At 38.5% G+C, this 22737-nt stretch overlaps 1 protein-coding gene across 1 annotated transcript in view; it reads right to left on the bottom strand.

Moving 5' to 3' along the window:
• Positions 1–22737, bottom strand: part of LOC150107665 (voltage-gated potassium channel subunit beta-2-like) — a 257488-nt gene that overhangs the window by 143450 nt on the left and 91301 nt on the right. Inside the window, exon 7 of the mRNA XM_090392162.1 lies at positions 17620–17664. Coding sequence (XP_090248288.1) covers positions 17620–17664 — 45 coding nt within the window. The remainder of the gene's footprint in view (positions 1–17619; positions 17665–22737) is intronic.

Below are 22737 nucleotides of genomic sequence, written 5' to 3'. Positions count from 1 at the left end.
AGTTGTTCTTATTCCATTTTCTCCAATCAATGTCATCCTTCCATAATTATTCTTTTTTTTTTTTTGCTGGATTTTTATCAAAAGAACTCCCTAAGATTTTTTTTGCTTCATTAGTTAACTTCTGCTCGTACTTCACTTTTGCTAACCTTAACAACCAAGTTACCCTCCTTTCCTGTTCTTTGTAATCCTCATGGAATTGATTATTACCACTCCTCTTATGTTGCCTCTATAATGCCTTTTTCCTTTCACACCTACCTTATTTAACCTTCTGACCCTTGGAATGCATTTAGACATGGCTTCTACTAGATAGTTCTTGAATATCTGCCAAGCAACAGCGATCTCCTTTCCAGCCTACTCTTCATTTCATGCTACATCTGCAAGCTGTCTCCTGAGCATCTCATAATCACCAGCCCTGTACTTCTGCATTCCTCACAGAGGTTCTCACACTTCTGAAGTAACAACTTCATAATCACGTTTACCAACTGGAGGGTAATTTGACACCTCATTTATAATGACATCTTCTTATGAGATAATCAAATCCACCTTCAATCCTCATGTGCCCTCTGTTACATACTTTCTGAGGTAGTTATCTCTCGAAAACTCAAGAAAGTCATTTTTTTTACTTTCAGTTGCTATCTTGTCATCCCAATCCATACTGCCATAATTAAATCACCCATAATGTTCACCCTTCTCTCCCATTTGTACTTTGTATAGACATTACTTTTTTCTATCATCAATAGCACTTCACCTTCCATTTTATCCTTTCTATCCTTTCTTTACATTTTTTGTTATCCTTTATATCTTCACAAAATACATCACAACCTTCCATCTCTATTCTTGTGCGGATGTCATCCTCATCCAACCATGTCTCACTTATTCCAACAATTTTTCATGAAGGAATTCAATGAATGCACCTATTTTGCTTCCCTTGTTTCTGATATTTCTAGCATTCATATATTGGGTTGTTGCAAATGAAATGGCCGATTTTAAGGATGATTGAAAAAGAGAATAAAAAGAATAGGACTACCTGTTTAATTAAAGTAATCTCCAGCCGCATCAATGCATTGTTGCCAACATGTGGCAAGATCATTTATACCACATTTGCAAAAATCAGTGTCTCTGGAAGTGATGAAGTCCTCCACTGACAGATAAATTGATGCATCGTTGGCAAAGCATTTCTTGGACAAAAAATGGCTCAAGTGTCGGAAAAAATAATAATTTGTTGGGGAAATGTCAATTTTGTATCCCAAATTGTTGATTTGCTGTATGGTTGACACTGCCATATGTGGTCGGGCGTTATCCTGAAGCAATAGGACTCCATGTCTATTCACAAGTGCTGGTTGCGTAAGGCAAAATTTGTCATGCATTTGCAACATATCTGTACAATATCGAACTGCATTTATCGTTTCACCTCGTGGAAGGAATGAGTAGTGAATAACACAGCAGAAGACCATCATACAGTAAACATCTTCATTGGATGCAGAGGTGCCTTTGGAGTTCTTCCTGGAGCGTCTTTCAATCCCAACCACTGCGACAAATGTGTACGATTGTCGTAGAATATCCACTTCTCATCCACAGTCACAATTCATTGCAGGAACCTTTCTTCTTTACTTAAGAGAGAAGAGCACACTTCCAAACACCGTGCTTCGTTTTCATCAGTGAGTTCGTGAGGCACCCACTTGTTGAGCTTCCTTACTTTTCCTATTATTGCCAAGTGCTGTGAAACAGTTGAGAAGTGTACATTTAGTGTCTGGGCGATCTCTCGTACAGTTTGTCGTGGATCTGATTCGATTAAATCCTTTAATTCACTCAAACAATGGAGGAAGGACAATGGCCATGGGGTACATTTTATAGCCTCAAATCTCCTGAGCGAAATTTTGCAAACCAACAGCGAGTGGATCTCTCATTAGTTGTTCCTCCACCGAATGCTTTATTGATGTTTTTTGCAGCAGCAGCTGCAGAATTTCCCAATTTGAACTTGTAAAGGTATAGCAACCTTAATTGACTGGGTTCTATCAATGACTTGATGTCGGTAATATTCAATATTTATTGCTCGTTGAACGAAACAAATACTACAATTGCATCACCCACGTGTGATGCTGTCACATGACATAAAAAATCTGCATATACCTTAGTGCTTGCTTTCTTCAGTAAACAGTAGAAACCTGACAGTCATTCAACGGCCATTTGATTTGCAACAACCCAATACAATCGTAACAGCTCATACCTGAATTTATAACAAGTTTCACTGATACCACTTATTAGATGTGACTTCTCCATACTTTCCTCGAACCATTTCTTTTTCTCCTTACTTATCTCAGAACATTCTTCAAATCCAAATGTTTTTTCCTACATCCCAGGTCACCCCCTTCCCTTTTTGTCAACACATGCATTCAGATCCTCTTAGAGCATCAACCTTTCTCACTCTGTGTTCCCCTGTCTACCGTAAGTCTCCCCATTTCCCTGTTTGTCCTGCACACTTGTTCTCTCATTCTCTACACTCATGCTACCCACTTCTTCATTCATAAGCACCACTTCAGTTTCTCCTTCCTTACTCTCCTGCTCTTTCACTTCACTTCTTATTTGCTCAGATTCATTCTCCGCACTCATTACTTTCCCTTCCAGCAGCAGCAGTCTCTCCAACTGACTCACACCAAAACCATTCAAATGCAGTCCATCACTCTTATATAGCTCAATTCTTCCTTCAATCTTGCTCCACACATTGACAAACTGCATTCCTTTCTCTTCACACATTTCTGTCAATATATCATTCATAATTCTTGCTCTCCAGCTCATCTTGTCATTTAGTCTTACATGTTCCTTGTTCCCAGTAAAGTCATTTGTCCTTATTACAGCTACCAACTCTTTTGCTTGCCTACTCCTCATATCCAACGCCTCAATCACTCTATTCATTTTACCTCCAGGAAAATAAACCTTGTGCATTTTCTCATTTACCACACTTCTAATAATCGAATTCTCATACAATGCCACTCGTGGGTCTTTCATTACCTTTTTCATACAGACATCATTCATTTTCATCTTCTTCACTCTTCCATACATATGTCCAATTTTCTTGATTTCACTGCATCTGTTTGATATCTTGCCTCATCTTAACCAAGTCAGCTTTCAAATCTTACATTACTTTTTTGCTCTCATACACTCTCTTAATTTTATCGCCAGCCATACATGCTGGTTTGCCATCAACACTGCTCACTACCTTACTCTTTTTAATTGCACTCTGTTTTTCAACTTCCTCTACATTCATATTGCTTTCATCACTCTTACCATCAATTTTTAAGTTCATTAGATTGCTCATTCTCTAAAAAACAGAACGAGCAATTTCTTTCTTTCCAATTTTTTGCTGCTCTTTTACACTATCCCTCTTTGCTATCAGGTGAGCACTCATCCTTTTTGTGGCATTCTCGCTACTAACATTTTCATTTACCACTCATGAAGTCCTCATTCAGATCACACTTGACACACACCCTCTTTCCTTAAATATCCATAATTTATGTACATAATCAAACGAATATATAGCACATATGCGTGGTTAGCTTAGTGGCTGTGCACTTTGCAACATATGCCTGGGGAAGGAGTGTCCTAGGTTTGATTCCCATCGGTGACGCGAGGAGCCGAAGGATCTTCCTCAGCCATAGCTAAGTTAGCCGGTCTTGGGCACGGACAGTAGAGTTTTTTCCCCAGTTTATCCTGGGGTTTTTCATCCCGCAAAGCAGACAAACTGGCCTTGAGAACTCAACACTACGGACATAGGATAGACTGGGGCTTAGGGCTGACCGCCTTATCCTGTGAACAGTTTGAGGTCTGATGATTAATAAACCCTCCACACCGCAAGGTAAAAGAGGGAAAAGGAAGATGAGATGAGATATATAGTACACCACACATTTCACAAAACGACTAAAATCAAAATTAAACTCCTACAGAGACAAAGCTGCCACCATGTTTCCTTTACTGGTTACTATCTCCGCTCTAAGTTAAACAATTTTGTAATCAAACTTGAAGAAACAGAGGCCTGCGCACTAGAAACACTGTAAGTGCACAACTTTTACTGCAACTCTTACTCATAAACAAGGATGCCATCTTTGAAGAGAACTTGAAGAAAAATGCCAAAATGGAGACACCAGTTGGATGATCAATTACAAACAAGTTAAATTAGTGCAAAAATCAAGTGACACCACTAATAGCCGCCATGGAAACCAGTATACAGGCACTGCATAGGAAATGTGCAAGATCCTTTGTGGTCAAATATATGCCTCACAGAACCATGCATATCCACTTCATCAACATCCGTGGCCTAAACTCCAATCTTAATAGCGTCCACTACCACCTTCAATCTACCAAACCCCACCTATTCTCTCTGGCAGAAAGAATAGGTGGGGTTTGGTAGTGCAAACCCCACCTATGGAGTGCCTGCATACTGGTTTCCATGGTGGTTACTAGTGGTGTCACTTGATTTTTGCACTAATTTAACTTGTTTGTAGTTGATCATCCAACTGGTGTCTCCATTTTGGCATTTTTCTTCAAGTTCTCTTAAAAAGTTGTAAAAGTTGTGCACTTACAGTGATTCTAGTGTGCAGGTCCCTGTTTCTTCAAGTTTGATTACGAAATTGTTTAACTTAGAGCGGAGATAGTAACCAGTAAAGGAAACATGGCGGCAGCTTTGTCTCTGTAGGAGTTTAATTTTGATTTTAGTCATTTCGTGAAATGTGTGGTGTACTATATATCTCATCTCATCTTCCTTTTCCCTCTTTTATCTTGCGGTGTGGAGGGTTTATTAATCATCGGACCTCAAATTAATCGAATTGATTAATCAGTCCTCAAACTGTTCACAGGATAAGGTGGTCAGCCCTAAGCCCCGGTCTATCCTATGTCCATAGTGTTGAGTTCTCAAGGCTGGTTTGCCTGCTTTGCGGGATGAAAAAACCCCCAGGATAAACTGGGGGAAAAACCCTACTGTCCGTGCCCAAGACCGGCTAACTTGGCTATGGCTGAGGAAGATCCTTCGGCTCCTCACATCACTGATGGGAATCAAACCTAGGACACTCCTTCCCCAGGCATATGTTGCAAAGTGCACAGCCACTAAGCTAACCATGCATATGTGCTATATATTCGTTTGATTATGTACATAAATTATGGATATTTAAGGAAAGAGGATGTGTGTCGAGTGTGATCTGAATGAGGACTTCATGAGTGGTAAATGAAAATGTTAGTAGCGAGAATGCCACAAAAAGGATGAGTGCTCACCTGATAGCAAAGAGGGATAGTGTAAAAGAGCAGCAAAAAATTGGAAAGAAAGAAATTGCTCGTTCTGTTTTTTAGAGAATGAGCAATCTAATGAACTTAAAAATTGATGGTAAGAGTGATGAAAGCAATATGAATGTAGAGGAAGTTGAAAAACAGAGTGCAATTAAAAAGAGTAAGGTAGTGAGCAGTGTTGATGGCAAACCAGCATGTATGGCTGGCGATAAAATTAAGAGAGTGTATGAGAGCAAAAAAGTAATGTAAGATTTGAAAGCTGACTTGGTTAAGATGAGGCAAGATATCAAACAGATGCAGTGAAATCAAGAAAATTGGACATATGTATGGAAGAGTAAAGAAGATGAAAATGAATGATGTCTGTATGAAAAAGGTAATGAAAGACCCACGAGTGGCATTGTATGAGAATTCGATTATTAGAAGTGTGGTAAATGAGAAAATGCACAAGGTTTATTTTCCTGGAGGTAAAACGAATAGAGTGATTGAGGCGTTGGATATGAGGAGTAGGCAAGCAAAAGAAATCTTACCTTCCCCAGCAACTTTCTCCTTTCAACCCAAGTGGGGTATCTGCGCATATGTCTGCTCTGACATACCTTGCCAGAGAGCACACAACCTTGAATCGCCCAACTTTGACCTTCTTTAGTTTAAAATACCTCTTCCTCACTCAGTCAAATTCATATGCTGTCTCTGTCGCTCCCTCAATGCAACCAACTACTCTAAACTCTTTAATTTTCTTTCATTAAAAATTATTTTCTCCAGTGCCACTTTCCCAACAGCAAAATCATCCTCCTAGGAGATTTTAATGTGCACAACACCAACTGGCTTTCCTCCTCCAGTTGTACAAATCTTGCAGTTAGAGATGTTAAAACATTTGCCGTCAATAACGACCTTATACAACTTCTTCAGATGCCCACCAGAATACCAAATAACTCGAACCACTCCCCAAACACCCTAGACCTCTTCCTCACCAATGACCCTTTCAAATACACAGTGAAAGCAGTGCCCTTCCCCCCCCCAGGTAATTCTGACCCCAATCTAGTACTCATCTCCTCCCCAATGCAAAAATGCTTACACAGCCACTCCTACACAAGACTAGTTTGGCATTATAACAGTGCCAAGTGGGACGGTCTCCACAACTTCTGTGCCATGTTTCCATGGTTGGACTATTGCTTCCGGTCTTCCAACCCAAACATATGCACTGAACTTATCACCAAAGTAATCCTCACCTGCATGGAAACATACATTCCCTACACTACACTGAACTGCCATTCAATAAGTAAATCCTGGTTATCAAAAAGACATGCCAAGGCTGTGCAAATGAAAAACCAAACATACCATAACTGGCTCAAATCAAGATCTCCATCCTCCTTTATAGCTTATACTGAAACCTGAAATAGATGCAAAAAAAACAAAAAAACAATCAATGCTTCCAGTTTTGAAAGAGCAACAAGCAGGAAACTAGTAGCCTGTCCAAAGTGCAGCTGAGCTTTTTGGTCTCTCACCAAAGCAATTGGCCATAATTTCTGCCCAATACTATCATACCCAGATGGCTCTATTGCATCATCACCCACAGAAAAAGCCAATCTTCTGGATTCACACTTTGCTTCCAATGTATGCATAACTGACAATGGCAAATAAAAATACAAAATTAATAACGGAAAAACTCACGTAAAAAGATTATTTAATAGTATAATTTTCGCCTGCACGTCACAGGCATCTTCAGTACATTTTAAGCTAAAATTAAACAATAACTGACAATTCCAAAAAGTGCCACCTAAGTAGCTAATGTAAGATAACTAAAAAGGTCAATAAATTTCCTAACTTAAAAAAAAAAATAATAATAATAATATATACATTAAAAAGTTACGAAAGATTAGCTGATTTATAAAGTACTATCTCCCATAAAGGGGGATAGACGTAAATCATCGGATCTGTTTAAGTTAGGAGACTGAAGTAAAGTTTCACATGTTTCTTTATAAAGCCGTTCCATGAGGAACCAACTTTTGTGAAGGATTCCTGTCTTCTTCCAATGAACTCTATGTCTAGTGATGATGGCATGTTCTGCAAGTCTAGACTGTTCAGGTTCAAGGTATTGAATATAAGACTAGTGTTCTTCTAGATGAATGGAAGCAGATCTTCCAGTTTGTCCGAAATAAGATAATCCACAAGAGCAAGGAATCTGGTAGACACCTGGATAATTAAGATGTGGAAGCCTGTCCTTAGGAGAAGTGAGAAAGGTAGAGATTTTTCTCAATGGTCGAAAGGCAAAAATATTCAGTGGTTTTAAAACTTTTGCTAAACGTTCACTAATGTCTTGTACATAAGGGATAGGAATGTGCATTATTTCTTTTGTATTTGATGATGAAGACATATTAAAACTACTCAAATCTCTTTTGATGAAGGAATTCTTATATCCATTAGATAGAAAGGAAGAAATAATATACTGCAGTTCTTTCTGTAATACATCATCTGAAGAACAAAAGGAGTGGGCCTGATGAACCAGTGTTTTAACGCACATTCCTATCCCTTATGTACAAGGAATTAGTAAATGTATAGCAAAAGTTTTAAAACCACTGAATATTTTTGTTGCCTTTCGACCGTTCAGAAAAATCTCCACCATTCTCACTTCTCCTAAGGAGAGGCTTCCACATCTTAATTATCCAGGTGTCTACCAGATTCCTTGCTCTTGTGGATTATCTTATTTCGGACAAACAGGAAGATCTGCCTCCATTCGACCAGAAGAACACCAGTCTTATATTCAATACCTTGAACCTGAATGGATTTGCAGAACATGCCATCATCACTAGACATAGAGTTCATTGGAAGAAGACAAGAGTCCTTCACAAAAGTCGGTTCCTCATGGAATGGCTTTATCAGAAACATGTGAAACTTGAAACTTTACTTCCCTCTCCTAACTTAAACAGATCCAATAGTTTACGTCTATAAAATTCCCCTTTATGGGAGATAGTACTTTATAAATCAGCTAATCTTTCATAACTTTTTATTGTGTGTATGTATATATATATATATATTTTTTTTTTTTAAGATAGGAAATTTGTTGACCTTTTTAGTTATCTTACATTAGCTCACTTTTTGGAATTGTCAGTTATTGTTTAATTTTAGCTTAAAATATACTGAAGATGCCTGTGACATGCAGGCAAAAATTATACTATTAAATAATCTTTTTACGAGAGTTTTTCCGTCATTAATTTTGTATTTATATGTCTACTAACAGTATTCCCTTATTAAAACTTACAATGCCAAATGCCCCAACCTCACCATTCTAGATGCTCAACATACAATGCCCCCATATATCCTTTTGCCAGAAAGAGATCAGAAAATTACTGTGCAAATTAGACACAAAAAAGTCTCCAGGACCTGATGGCATTCCTCAATTGTCCTGAAAGTTTGTGCACCACAACTGATGCCTATCCTATGTTGCCTGTATATACTCTCTTATTCCAATGGTACTATTATTATTATTACAGGCAGCTCCAAGGAGTCCTTAGACTGATCAAGGGAGGTCCAACATCATGTCAAGAACAACTATTCAACATTCATACAGTATCCATCACACTTAACCTTCAACTCATTTACAGTCATGGCACCCACAACAGACTCTGGCAGCTTATTCCACTCATTTACCACTCTCCAAGTAAAAAACCTAGCTCTAATACCCTTGCTAACCACACTCTTACCAAGCTTCTATTGATGGGCCCTAGTCCTCCGACTACCAGTCCTATTCTCAAAAATATCTTCTGAATTAATCTTATAGAAACCCTTCAGTAATTTGAATGTCTCAATCATATCACCCCTTTTCTGCCTATCAACCAATTTCTGCAGCCCACAAATCTTCAACCTGTTCATATAAGGATCATTCCATAGTCCTGCTATTATCTTTGTCACTCGTCTCTGGATCCTCTCCACCTTTTCCCCATCGAAAAGAAACCCTGGCACGCATATCTGGGCACAGTAGTCTAGATGGGGTCTTTCAAGGCTCGATACAGAGGAACAATAACCCGTTTATTTCTGCTTGTTAAAGTGTTTTTCAGCAACCAAGTGATTTGATGAGCTGATTTTGCCACTTTTGCGATGTGTCCCCTAAACTTCAACTCCCTATTCACCAACACTCCCAAATCCCTGGCCTCACCAATCTCCTGGAGTACAGTTCCACCAATGTGATATACTGCTGCTAATCTTTTCACCCCAAAATGCAAAACCTTACATTTTTACACATTAAATTCACATCCATTCTCCTTAGTCCAGTCCTCCAAACTATCCAAATCATCCTGCAAAATTTTGACATCCTGAGCATTCACTATTGCTCTACCTAACTTTGCATCATCCGCAAACAGATGCACAGTTCCTCTCAGATCCTTTCCTATATCGTTAAGGAACAAGTTAAACAGTAGTGGTCCAAGAACAGAATCCTGCGGCACACCACTAATCACAGGCTGTATTTTGGACTCTACTCCTGAATAAACCACTCTCTGATATCTCTCCATCAACCACCCTCCTATTCATCTCACCAACCCCATATCCATTCCCATATGCTGCAGTTTACTGATTAGAATTCCATGTGGTATCCTATGAAAGGCTTTAGCAAGGTCCAGTAGAATCACTGCAAACCCATTACCCTTATCCAGTTCAGCTGTCACTGTGTTACAAAATGTGAGCAAGTTACTGAGGCATTATCTACCCTTCACAAAACCATGCTGTCCCCCATACAGTATCCCATTTTCATCTATCTAATCTTGTATTTTCCTCTTGACTATTTTCTCCAAGACCTTGACAACAATTCCTCATATGATGATCGGCCGGTAATTTTCAACAGCAGTCTTGGAACCTCCTTTATGCAGTGGAACTATTTTCCCCTCTTTCCACCCCCTTGGGACTAACCCAGACTCGAGAGTCAAATTAAACAAAATGGTCAAAGGGACTGACAATTCTTTAGCCGCTTCTTGTACGACACGAGCTGGTATACCATCCAATCCCGCAGGTGAATTGACATTGAGGTTTTGCAATAGACTATTCACCTCCACTTCATTCACCAAATTCCCGTATAAGCTGTTCTTCCATTTCTGCAATGTCACCACCTGGATATTATACTCTTGCAAAGTGCTCACTCACTAATTCTACTATATCAACTGATTCGGTTACCTCCCTACCATCGGCACTCTTTAAAATCAATCTGCCGTATCCATTTTTTCTTTTACTTGCAATATCGAAAAAACTGTTTGGGATTCTCTTTAGGCTGCATGGCTAATGTTCTTTCATAATCCACTTTTGCTTTTCTTACCACACTTGTTACCTTTCTGGCCTGGGCTTCATACCGTTCATGTGCCTGCAGTTCACCTTTCTCCTTAAATTCCCTCCACAGTTGTTTCTTTTCTTGCAGCTCAAGCTTAATGGTGTTATTCATCCATTTAATCCATACTTGATTTATTATTCGGACTCTAGGTATACAGTCAGCCATTGCCTCCTGCAAACACTTCTTAACTGCCTCCCATGCACTATCAACATTCGGCCCTTACAGTTTTACATGCCATGGCACTGAACCAATCAAACTCCTAAGCTTGTCATACTTACCAGCCCGATAATTCCACATATACCCTGTCTTAATTGTAAATTCCACACCTTTAGCCACCTCCCAAGTCAAGACCCTATGATCACTTTCACCAATTGGTGGCAATGTGGTCATATTCGTTACAGCCAAATTCTCAGATGCAGTTACTAGTTCAAGCACTCTCTGACCCCTAGTATTTTCCATTACATGCTGTCGCAGATAGTTATCCCTTAATAACTGCATAAAATCCAATTCCTTCCTCCCATGTGTCCTCTCCTCCCTCCAATCAATGCTACCATAGTTGAAATTTACCATAATAATTACCCTCCTTCCACTCATTTCTTCTATTTGCTTATGCATACTATCTCCACCATCTTTTCCATTACCTGGTCTATAGCAGCACCCAATTGTATATTTTGTTCTGCTAGCCTCGATCTCACACCAAATGGCCTCAAATGTGCTCTTTTCTCTATCCTGCAATTCAACTTCTATTCTCCTTGGCTGCAGCTCATCAGCCATCATCAATAGTACTTTCACCCTACCCATTTTATTCTCCCTGTCATTCCTGAACACACTATATCCCTCACATTCAATCCCACTAGCTATATCATCTTCAGCCAGTGTTTCACTAATGCCAATAACCTGTGGTCTGGAAGTGCCGACCAAGACCAAAAATTCTTCCTTCTTGTTCCTAATACTCCTAGCATTAGTATACATGAATTGCAGACCCCCGTTAGCCCCATCCCTACCTTGATGCCTTATACTAACTATCCATCTACTTCCCCCCTATTAATAAATCTAGTTTCCCTGATTCTGCACATCCACTTCATTCAACAACACTTTTTCAAGTCTCCTTACACCGAATCCATTCAAATGCAAACCATCCACATCTATCCCACAACCTGGAAATTGGCCTATATTCAACCCATTCCCAAGAATGGTGACTAGTCACTGTCATACAATTACTGCCCTATCTCACATACCTCAGTCCTGTCTAAAGTAATGGAAAAAATTATCAATTCCCAACTCCAACACTACCTTGAAGGCATCCACCTAATATGTGATCGCTAATATGGATTCCATCACTGCCAATCAACAGGAGATCTGCTCACATATGTCACCTATCTCTGAAGAAATGCCATGGAGAAGTTTGGCAAATCTCAAGTGGTTACACTTGATATCTCCAAACCTTTTGACCAGTTCTGGCACAAAGGCTTACTAAGCGCACTACTATCATTGGGTCTGTCTCAGGACTTCTGTAGTTGGATTGCCAGCTTTCTGTCTGGACACACTGTGTGTGATGGTGGATGGTTACTTATCCTCTCACCATCCAACTAATACTGGGGGTCCCGCCAGGTTCAGTTCTCTCACCAACCCTCTTCCTTCTGTAGATCAATGACTTACTTCAGTTGACCTCCAACCCAATATACAGTTTTGCAGACGACAGCACATTGCACTCCTCCCTTTCATTTGACAAATACTATTCTACACAACTCACCTCAACCTACAGAACATCAACCACCACTACCACCCTCAATTCTGATCTCCAAGTCATCCTCCAATGGGGTATAGATAACCTCATCAATTTCAATGCTAATAAAACCCAGTTCCATCTTATTTTTCATAAAAAAGAACTATTTTTTTCCCAGTATTACTTTTTATAATACCCAAATTTCCAGATAATTTGAGATTTCTCTTCTTGGAATTACCCTGACATAAAATCTATCCTGGCATAAACACATCACAACCATTACATCCTCAGCTTCAAAAAAACTAGGATTTCTCTTTTGCTCAAGATGTTACTTCACCCGTGAATAGTGTTAACATTACACAAATCACAAATCTTCCCAGCATTTGAATACTGCTCTCACATTTGGAGTGGGCTCCTAAAAGCTCCCTCAAAATGCTTGACTCAATAGAGGAGAGCAATTAGACTGATAAATGGCCCATCTCTTACCAACTTGCTCCCCTCACTCTCACATAGATGTTTGGTCTCTGCAATTCATATATTCTATAAATATTTCCATGGGAAATTAACGTTCATCTGAAATAACATTGGAACATGTACAGCTGCTGTTCAACAACCCTTCACAGTGCACCTTGAAACCAACAGAACAAGTTTCTTTACCTCCTCCTTCATCCCTGCTACTGCTGTACTGGAACAGTCTTCCCCCTGATGTATTTCCCAAGGAATACAACATACAGGCTTTTAAATCAAATGTAAACAAGTTTTTCCTTTCCCAACCCACTACTCATATACGGTAATAATATACTATAGGTTGATCAACCAACCTCTCATGTATGGGCTCAACATAAAAAAATAAACAAATACACACTTATTTACAATTAATTATTTCAAAAACCTTATCTGAAACAGGAGCCTTCCAGCAAAATACCACCTGGTGATAATCTCAATCTATATTGCCATAATTTAAATCACCTTTTCCTATTTGCATATAGATTTTATTGTTACCATTCTCCACTATTTCCCTCTTGCATCTTTACCTTGCATGGGCACAACTTTCTTTCTATCATCAACACCTCCTTGCATTTTCTGCCTTCATAAAAAAACATCATATCCTGCCCCCCCCCTTCCATCTCTATTTCTCTATGAATGTTATCCTCATCTAACCACTTCTCAATTATTTCAATAATTTTTGGGGGAATGAATGTAATTAATGCAATGATTTTATTCTCCTTATTTCTGATATTTCTGGCATTCATATGCAAACATAACAGTTCATTTCTGTGTCTATAACAAGTTTCACTGATAGGACCTCTCAGATATGAATCTTCTGTTCCTTTCTCCTGACATTCTTCTCTCTCATTACCTAAAATCTTAATAGTTCCCCCCACACACACACACACATACACACATACAAACCTCAGGCCATTCCATTCCTTTCTTGTATACTCACACATTCACTTCTCCTCCCAGTATTAACCTTTCTCATGCTGTTTCCCCTGACTCCACCCATTTTATTTAGCACTCCTGTTCTCTCATTCTCCTCACCCATGCTACTCACTCTCCATTCATTAGCATTCCTTTAATACTTCCTACCTTACTCTTCCTTCCATATCACTTTTTGCTTTGCTTCCATATCGCTTTTTGCTCAAATCCATTCTCTGCAGTCATTGATCTCCCTTCCAACAACAGACTCTTCAAATAACTGACACCAAAACCACTAAAATGTAGTCCATCACTCTTATACAATTCAATTTGCCCCTCAAAATCATCCCATGTGTGGAATGATTTTGAGGGAGTAACCACATATTCATAAACTGCATTCTTTTCTCTTCACACATTTCTGACTAACATACCATTCATGAGCTTTGCTCTCCACCTCAACTCATCACTGTCATACCTGGGAAACACACTGACTACCATTCCTAGTAACTAGTAACATTACTGGCTTAACAGGTGAAGCAAAAGCTTTTCATATTCCCGGCTATCTTAACAGAGACTGTGAGTGGAAAGAGTTTATGAGCTATATTGCTCGCCCTGATTGGGCTAGGAGATTAATCCTCAGTGAGGGGATTTAGGATGGCTTTAGGTCTTTTGTGCTTAGAATAGTCCATTGCATCATAGTCAGCGGCCAGTTTGATCAGTCTGTTAGGATGCACACTTGCCTTTGAAAAGAATTTGGTTGCTATAGTCTGCATGAAGGTGTAAATATAGGGAACCTCTGTGTCGCGGTGCAGTTGGACAGTTCGGATGAACCATGGAGCGCCCAGGATCATTCTAAGACACTTGTTCTGAATGCGTTGTAATTTAATGATATTTGAGTTTGAAGTATGGCTCCAAGCCGGTGAGGCATAGGTGAGTATTGGACGAACCATCAGTTTGTATATGAGAAGTTTGATTCTGGTGTTCAGTTTACTGTTTCTGTTTATTAGCGGATAGAGCTGGGCTATGGTTTTGGATGTGTTTGCACAGAGAGTCTTGATATGGGAGTTGAAAGTCAGTTTACTGTCCATTACTACACCGAGATACTTGATCTCTGTTTTCCACTGAATTTTTGTGTTAAAGAGGAGAATATCTTCTTTGGGAAGCACTGATCTTCTAGAGAATAAGACGGCTATGCTCTTCTGAGGATTCACCTGGAGTCGCCATTTAGCAAAATATTGTTCTATTTGCAGTAGGTTTTCTTGGAGTTTCTTGATGGCTAAGTGGGGCTTTAATGATCTGGCCAATATCGCTGTGTCATCAGCGTAAAGAGCTTTAATTGAAGATAATGGGTTGTGTGGTATATCATGCAGGTATAAGGAGAATAGGATTGGTGCTAGTGTACTTGGTCCAGCCAAGTACACATCTTGGCTGGAGTTCCACAAGGGTGGAACTCCAGCCAAGATGTGTTTCTGTGAGGACACCACTCCACTTAGTCTCACTTGCATGCGCCTATCACAGAGGTACGTCTTTAAGAGTTGAATGATTCCGATTGGGATACCGGATGATATAAGCTTGTATAGTAAACCATAATGCCAAACCTTGTCGAATGCACTGGCTAAGTCTAGGAAAACAGCCCCAGTGCATTGGCGCCAGTTAAAACCTGTGATGATATGTTCCACCAATCTGTGTATTTGTTGTGTGGTACTATGCAACTGTCTGAAACCAAACTGCTCCTCAGGCAGGATGTTTAACAGGAGTACAGAATCTTGAAGCCTAGTAAGAATTACCTTTTCAGCTATTTTTCCGAGATTAGAAATGAGACTGATTGGTCTGTAATTCTGTGGCAGAGTGGGATCCTTTCCAGGTTTATGAATTGGAACAATGTGCTCCAATTTCCAGTAGGAAGGGAAATACTTGTAGTGAAGTATGGAGTTGATTATGTTTACCAAATGAACAATAGCTTTGCGAGGTAGAAGTTTTATAACTTTGTTGGAGATGCCGTCGGGTCCAGGAGCCTTTTTATTTTTGAATTTCTGAATAATAGCATATATTTCAGCAGGTGAGGTGGGTGTGATTTGAGTAGAATGTGTGGGAGCAGACTTGAGTGAATATCTGACATTACGGTGTATCTTGTAGATATGACTAATGTCAAGGTGACCGTATGCAGGTTTGCATTGATTTTCAAGATGATTCGCTATTGCCTCAGCTTTATCAGCATCGGTGTGGATGAGACCTGAATCTATTTGCAGAGGGGGAAGAGGTTTATTTTTGTTCTTGATCTTTCGGATAAGATTCCATACAGAGTAACTGTCAGCAGAGATGGAGGTCAGTTTTTCTTCCCAGAGTTGAGTTCTATGAGCTGCGAGTGCATCTCTCACTGCAGAATTTAACCTATTTAAGATCCGTTTATCTTGTGGCGCCCTAGTGTTATGGTATCTTTTTCTAGCCTTATTTTTTTCCCTAATCAGATTCATAGTATCTTCAGGCAGGTGGTTGGACTTGTGGGTGGTTGCAGGGGTAGTAACTGCTGTACAGGCTGCTGTAATCTGTTCTGTTAGATTTTTGACAGCTATGTCAATTTCCTCTTTTGATTTAATGATGGGAACAGGTCCAATATATTTCGGGAGCATCTTGGAGAGCCTTTCCCAAGGAATAAATGAGTGAGGGGGTGGGAATGATTTTTCAAGATTTCCTAATTTTAACCTTATTGGATTATGATCTGATGATAAATCATTGATTGTTATTAGATTGTATTGGAGTCTGATGTGCTGCAGTATGGCTATGTCCAATACATCGGCCCTACCATAGGTGTTGTGATGGGTGGGATCAGCAGGGCCTATTACATGAAGGTTGTTGAAATCAGCATAGTTCTGTAGTATCTGTCCATTTTTGTTAGTGGAGTGGCTATTCCAGGTAGAATGCTTGGCATTTAAATCACCTGCCACAATGGTAGGCTCTCCAGTGTCAAATATGGCGTTCAAATCAGAAGGTAGTAGTGCTTTTGGTGGTGGATGGTATGCTGCAAAAATTTTTAATTTGCCTACTGAGCTCGTGAGAATCTCGATGCCAGTGATCTCAAGATTGGAGGTAGTAGGAATGTTTATGGAGTGATGAGAGATAAAATTTTTGATGAAAATTGCCGTGCCTCCACCTCTGTGGGTTGATCTGTCAGTTCTATACGACTGATATCCATAGATTTTGGGATTGTCTGCTGGTCTTAGATGCGTTTCATTTATTAGTAGAAGATCTGGCCGATGTCTGTGGGCAAAATTTTGGAGTTCTAGGATCTTATTTCTTAAGCCGTTTGCATTCCAGGCTATTATCTCTAGGGCTTCTGGTTTTAATTTTTTACCGTTCATTAGTGAGCGCTGAAATTATGACTTGAGTATCTTTTAGAAATCTGTTAGTAGAACTTTGTGAAGGATTAGATCTGCTGAAATCTAATAGCATATTTGCCAGGGACGCAGTAATGATAGCAACTACCATTCCTACCATGATATTATCTTTTATTCTCCTTAATGACCTCATGATATCTATTCTTACATTCTCCTTGATTCCAACCAATTCATTCTTCCCTACCACCAACTCTTTTGCTCACTTACTCCTTACATCCAATGCTTCAATCACTCTGCTTATTCTTTTAGATTCAGATGGTGAGTGGGGTGAAAAGTGTCACCAGAACCTGGTGTGACAGTTATTGTATCAATAGATTTAGTGTAAGCCTTCCTTCATGAGTCTTCAGGCTCCTTGTAGATGTCTGTGCAATAAAAAATAAATAAATAAATAAAAAATAATAATAATAATAATAACAATAATATACTAATGATTACTACTACACTGCATTTTTGACAATGGTTATTTAACATATAGAAAAAAATATTTATCTTACCTCCATTCTTTTTTTTTCAGTATTTTTCCTAACATTATTTCTGCCCTGTAAAAGCAAATATGAATATGTACAGTTACATGGTAATCACCATCTGCATGCAAACTGCATTCTATTTTAGTTTGTTTGCATTATAGCAAATATGTATATACTTAAAGATCTTCTAATTTTAAACAATAATACTAAATAAAAGATAGGACATATTATTATAACAGATTTCCATGGGTTAAAATGCTTATTATGGGAAGTGCACCTTAACTATGGAGGTGGTCAAGGAGTGTTTGAAGAAAGCAGTATTAGATTGTATACCCAGAGTCAGAAAGATAAATCAGGTAGGAGTTAGGTGGATGAATGGCATCATTCATCCACCTAACATTAATAAAGTGCTGATGGTGAGGAGATAACTTATTCAAACCAAATAGCTAAACTACTGAGTGATCATTTTGCAAGGAGATACCATCTAGGTGGTGATGTTGCATCAGATGTAACATTTACTGATGGGAGAATAGAGGTTGAAGAAATGGAGGTGCTTAGAATATTGAAGAACCTCAATATGAACACACCCATGGGATTAGATGCATATTGATCCTTGCATTACAAGAATGTGCAAGGAAATTATCAGCTTCTCTGACCGAACTGTTTAATTTAATCTTCAGTACTGGTAAGGTTTCAAGTATCAATGTAGAGGAAGGAAGGGGAAATAGACCCACTGCATAAAGATGGCTTCAAGACAGAAGTAGCAAATTACAGGCCAATCTGCATCTCAGGTGTTTAAGGTATTGAAGAAACTGGTAAAAGACAGAATTCAGGAGCATGGATTAAAGTATACTTTATAAGGGACAGCATGGTTTTGCAAAAGGTAGGTGTTGTCTTAATAATTTATAAAGTGACACTGGAAATGGATAAGGAAATGCCTACTTACTGATACTGTTGGACTTTGCAAAGGCATTTGACAAGATTCCACAAAAAACTCTGTTGTATAAATTAGAGCAAATGGGAATGGATATGAATCTGGTGATTTTGATTAGACGGCAGCTGATGGAGAGATATCAAAGAGTGCAGGAGAAGGCAGGTAACTATTAGTGTACCAAGTTCAGCACTTGGTCCTCTGTTGTTTGATTTGTACATCAATAATACAGGGTGTCTGGGCTAGAGGTATCCAAAATTACACACATATATCTCAGCATCTATTTTTTGTTATTATACAGAGTAACTTACCAAGTTTTATGAAGGTTAATAAAGTTCAATGTAGGCACCTTTTGTGGCTTGACAGATGTCAAAATGATACTTAAACTCTTGCCAAGTGTTTTTCAGCATCTGAAGCATTATTAGAGCAACTGCTTCAAATTGTCCAAATCTTAAACTTTTCTTTGCTACAAGCAGCCCTAAGCAAAAAAAGTGCATTGGAATCATATCTGGAGATCTAGGTGGCCAGGCATTTAGGCCTCCTCTTCCAATCCAATGTCCAGAAAATATCTGTTCTTATGCTGTTTTTGTGCATGCATGACTACACATGCACACTAGTAACCTTGAAAGCCTGACAAAACAAATCTTGGAGAGATTTCCTATATATAATGAATGGTTCTTACATTATAAGCTGTTATTTTTGGATACCTCCAGGCCAGGCACCCTATACAGGAAATGATATGATAGGAAATATTCAATCTTTTGCTAATAATGTAAAACCAGGAAGGGCGATATTAAATGAAGGTGATGTAAAGATCTGCAGGATCATTTAAAAGACTAGCAGTTTGGGGAAAGGTAAATGGCTGCCATTTTAATGTGACCAAGAGTAAGGTGATGCACTTTGGGAAGAAGAGATCACAAGTTGTGTACTATATTGATGGAACTGAGCTACAGGAAATTGATGAGGCCAGGGACTTCTGAAGTCCCTGGATTCACCCTGTCCAATAATGGACAGGGTGAATGCATGGATAGAGAACTTATTGTCCACTTTTTTAAGCCGTTTTAATAAGAGCATATCTGGACTACTGCATGCAGATCTGGTCATTAGTACATGGTGGGAAGGCAGAGAACTAGAGATAACATATGGACATTGTGTATGAATGTGCTTAACAAGGATGTTAGTACTAGACTTTTTGCTTGGAGGGTGATGAATGGATGCAATGGGTTACCATGGTTGAGTGCTTCATCAGTAAATGAGTTTAAGTTTATCAAGACATATGATAGGTCTTGTGCAAAAATGGCTAGTATGTGAATAATGGATATCAGGTTTTATTAACTACATTTCATTAATGCCAATAATCTTTGGACAACCTGAATTATCAGAGCCATAAAAATCATCTCCCATGACTTCTAATACTTGAGAAATCATGAGAGATAATAGCAATCATATAGAGACAAACCAGTGTAATGCCAATATTCCGATTAGTCCTGCTCCCATCTGTACCCAGGCTATAGTCTGCACGAGGCTTTTCCTGCTACCTTTCTACTCTGAGAATTCCAGTTTCTCCTTACTTAACACACATATTTCTCTATAATCCTTCCCAAATTAGCATCATCTACAAATAAATGACTCCCTATTTGTAGATTATGCTTTGATTTCCCTTCAAAAAAACTGGATGTATTGTGATATAGTTAAAATACCAGTGGTTAATGCACAACTTTGAGCCATTTACCTGTCACCACTACTCTTTCCAGATATCCCTCACAATTTATTGAAGATATCAATCCACCAATCCCTTATTAAAATTGCCAGTCCGTTATCCATTTTCACAAAATGCTATTAAAAATGAAGATATCACAAAAGAACTTGACATGATTATCATTCAAGAATGTATCAGATGTCTGAAAAATAACTCTAGGGTTTCTAACACAAGTATTTTCTATTTGAAAACCACATGATGGTGTTTTGAGCATATTCATGAAGCAACAACCAGATAGCAGCACTGACAAACGTTGACACAGATAGCTGTACAAATGTACCATACTGCAGTATGGCATCACTACAAGAGAAAGCACCGCACTTGTTATGGTTCACAGAAACAAAGTCAGTGACAATTGTCCAAAGGAATTTCAGGGGGAGTGTGATAGGAATGCTCTGAGTGACAAAAGATTTCATAAGTGGCATCAACAGTTCTTGGAAACAGGAAGTGTTTTAAACAGACACTCACCAGGCCACTCTGGAAAGAGTGGCCTGAAACATTCAGTTTGTAGTGTGAGTCATCAATTAAACATTCCTAAAAGCACAGTGCATGACATTGTTCACAACAGATTGAAACTTCATTCTTATAAACTGCATCTTGTTTGTCACATTCAGCCTACTGATAGGCCACAAAGAGTTCAGTTTGTGACCACCATGTTAGACCTCATTGCTGAACATGACAACTACCTCCAGAACATTTAATTTCTGATGAGGCAATGTTTCATGTGCATGGAGTTGTGAATCACCTTAATTGTTGGGTAATGGGGTCAGAAAATCCACATGAAGTGGTGCAGTTCATCCATAACAGTCTGAAAGTCAATGTCTGGTGCAGCATTCTGCATGATTGCATTCTTGAGCCATTTGTTTTCCATAAGGAGACAGTTATGAGAGTAGCATACCTGGATATGGTAGAGAACTTTGTGTTTTCCCAGACTGAGAATGTGGAGGACCTCATTTTCCAATAGGATTCAGCCCACCACCATATTATGCACTGATTGTGTGGTATGTGCTCAACAACCGATTCCCAGGAAAATGGATAGGCAGAGGTGGTCCCATTGCTTGGCCAAAGTGCAGTTGTGATATGACTCCAATGGATTTCTTCTTTTGAGGCCACATAAAAGACATTGTGTATTAAGAAAAAATGCACCTGAAACCACAGAATAACAGCATACAAGCAATTCCTATGGATATTGTGATATTGTACTTTGATCAGTACCATCGACAGAGTGTAGCATAGAGGCAGCCTGCTTCATGGTATGGCTTAATAAGGGCACTCATTCAGCCATATTGCAATAGGTGTTGTTGCTACTCTAACAATTCCTCTTAGCATAGCAAGTGTGGAAAGAAGTTTTTCCAAGCTTAAACTGATTAAAAATGATTTGTAAACAGCAATGACCCAAGAAAGGTTGGTTGGTCTAACAACTTATCGATAGAAGCAGACATAGCTTATAATTTAAATTTAGAAGAGCAGTTTTATTGTGCAATATCCCCGTAGAGCAAACATTTAATTAATATTATTATGTAATCATTTTGCATTAATGTTTCTCTTGTGATAAAAACAAAATAGCAATTGGAGATTTTCTTATATTTTTTTCTTATAATCCATCAGGGGCAATATTTAATTGTTTGCCTCTGGGTGCAATCTAATCTGATTCAAAATGTCATAAAAGAAAATTTCATTGAAAATCCCAGAGTTTCAGACACCTTATATAAGCATCTATATTTGAATCTATTGAAGAAAGAAGAATCATTATCTACATGGATTAATGCATTTAAGAGTAGCTTAGAAAAAAGGATTGGCTTTATTGGAGAGCTGACTATTTTAGAGAGCTGAAAAATAATTAACCACTTTGAAAGAAAAATACTAATAGGAAACTAATAATGAAATCTTAATGGTGCTGGGCTACCATAGTATCCTGTAAATCCCGTAATACTTGTCAGAAAATGTTAAAGAATTCGCATTTCTTTTGTAACTTTAAGTGCAAATTATCTCTGTGGTATAATTGAATGAATAATAATAATAATAATTATTATTATTATTATTATTATTATATAGGAACCTCCATGGAGTCCAAAGAACTCATCGCAGGAGACTCAATCTATCTTTCCACTCCTTGAAATCATTAACAGACAGAAAGCATTTACAACTGATTCTGGCAACCCATTCCACTCATTCACCACTCTCCAAGCAAAAAATCTAGTCCTCACACAACTACTGACCACACTTTTATTCAACTTCCAGGAATGATCCCTTGTTTTGGTCCCTCTAGCTAAGTGCTGAAACATTTTTCCTGCATCTATCCTATAAAACCCTTTTTATAGGATATATAAAACCCTATAAAACACTATTTCCAATGGAGTATATTAATAATTTACTACCCTTTAAGCAGAAATATATATTCCAATTTATATTATTATTATTATTATTATTATTATTATTATTATTATTGTGTGGG

Source organism: Typopeltis vanoorti, chromosome 4 (assembly GCF_054136105.1).
Source record: "Typopeltis vanoorti isolate ZY-2024b chromosome 4, IOZ_Tvanoo_1.0, whole genome shotgun sequence".
In the NCBI taxonomy this organism is placed as follows: Eukaryota; Metazoa; Arthropoda; class Arachnida; order Uropygi; family Thelyphonidae; genus Typopeltis; species Typopeltis vanoorti.
Note: the sequence above shows the minus strand (reverse complement) of the source record. Positions and strands in the feature narration are given on the sequence as shown.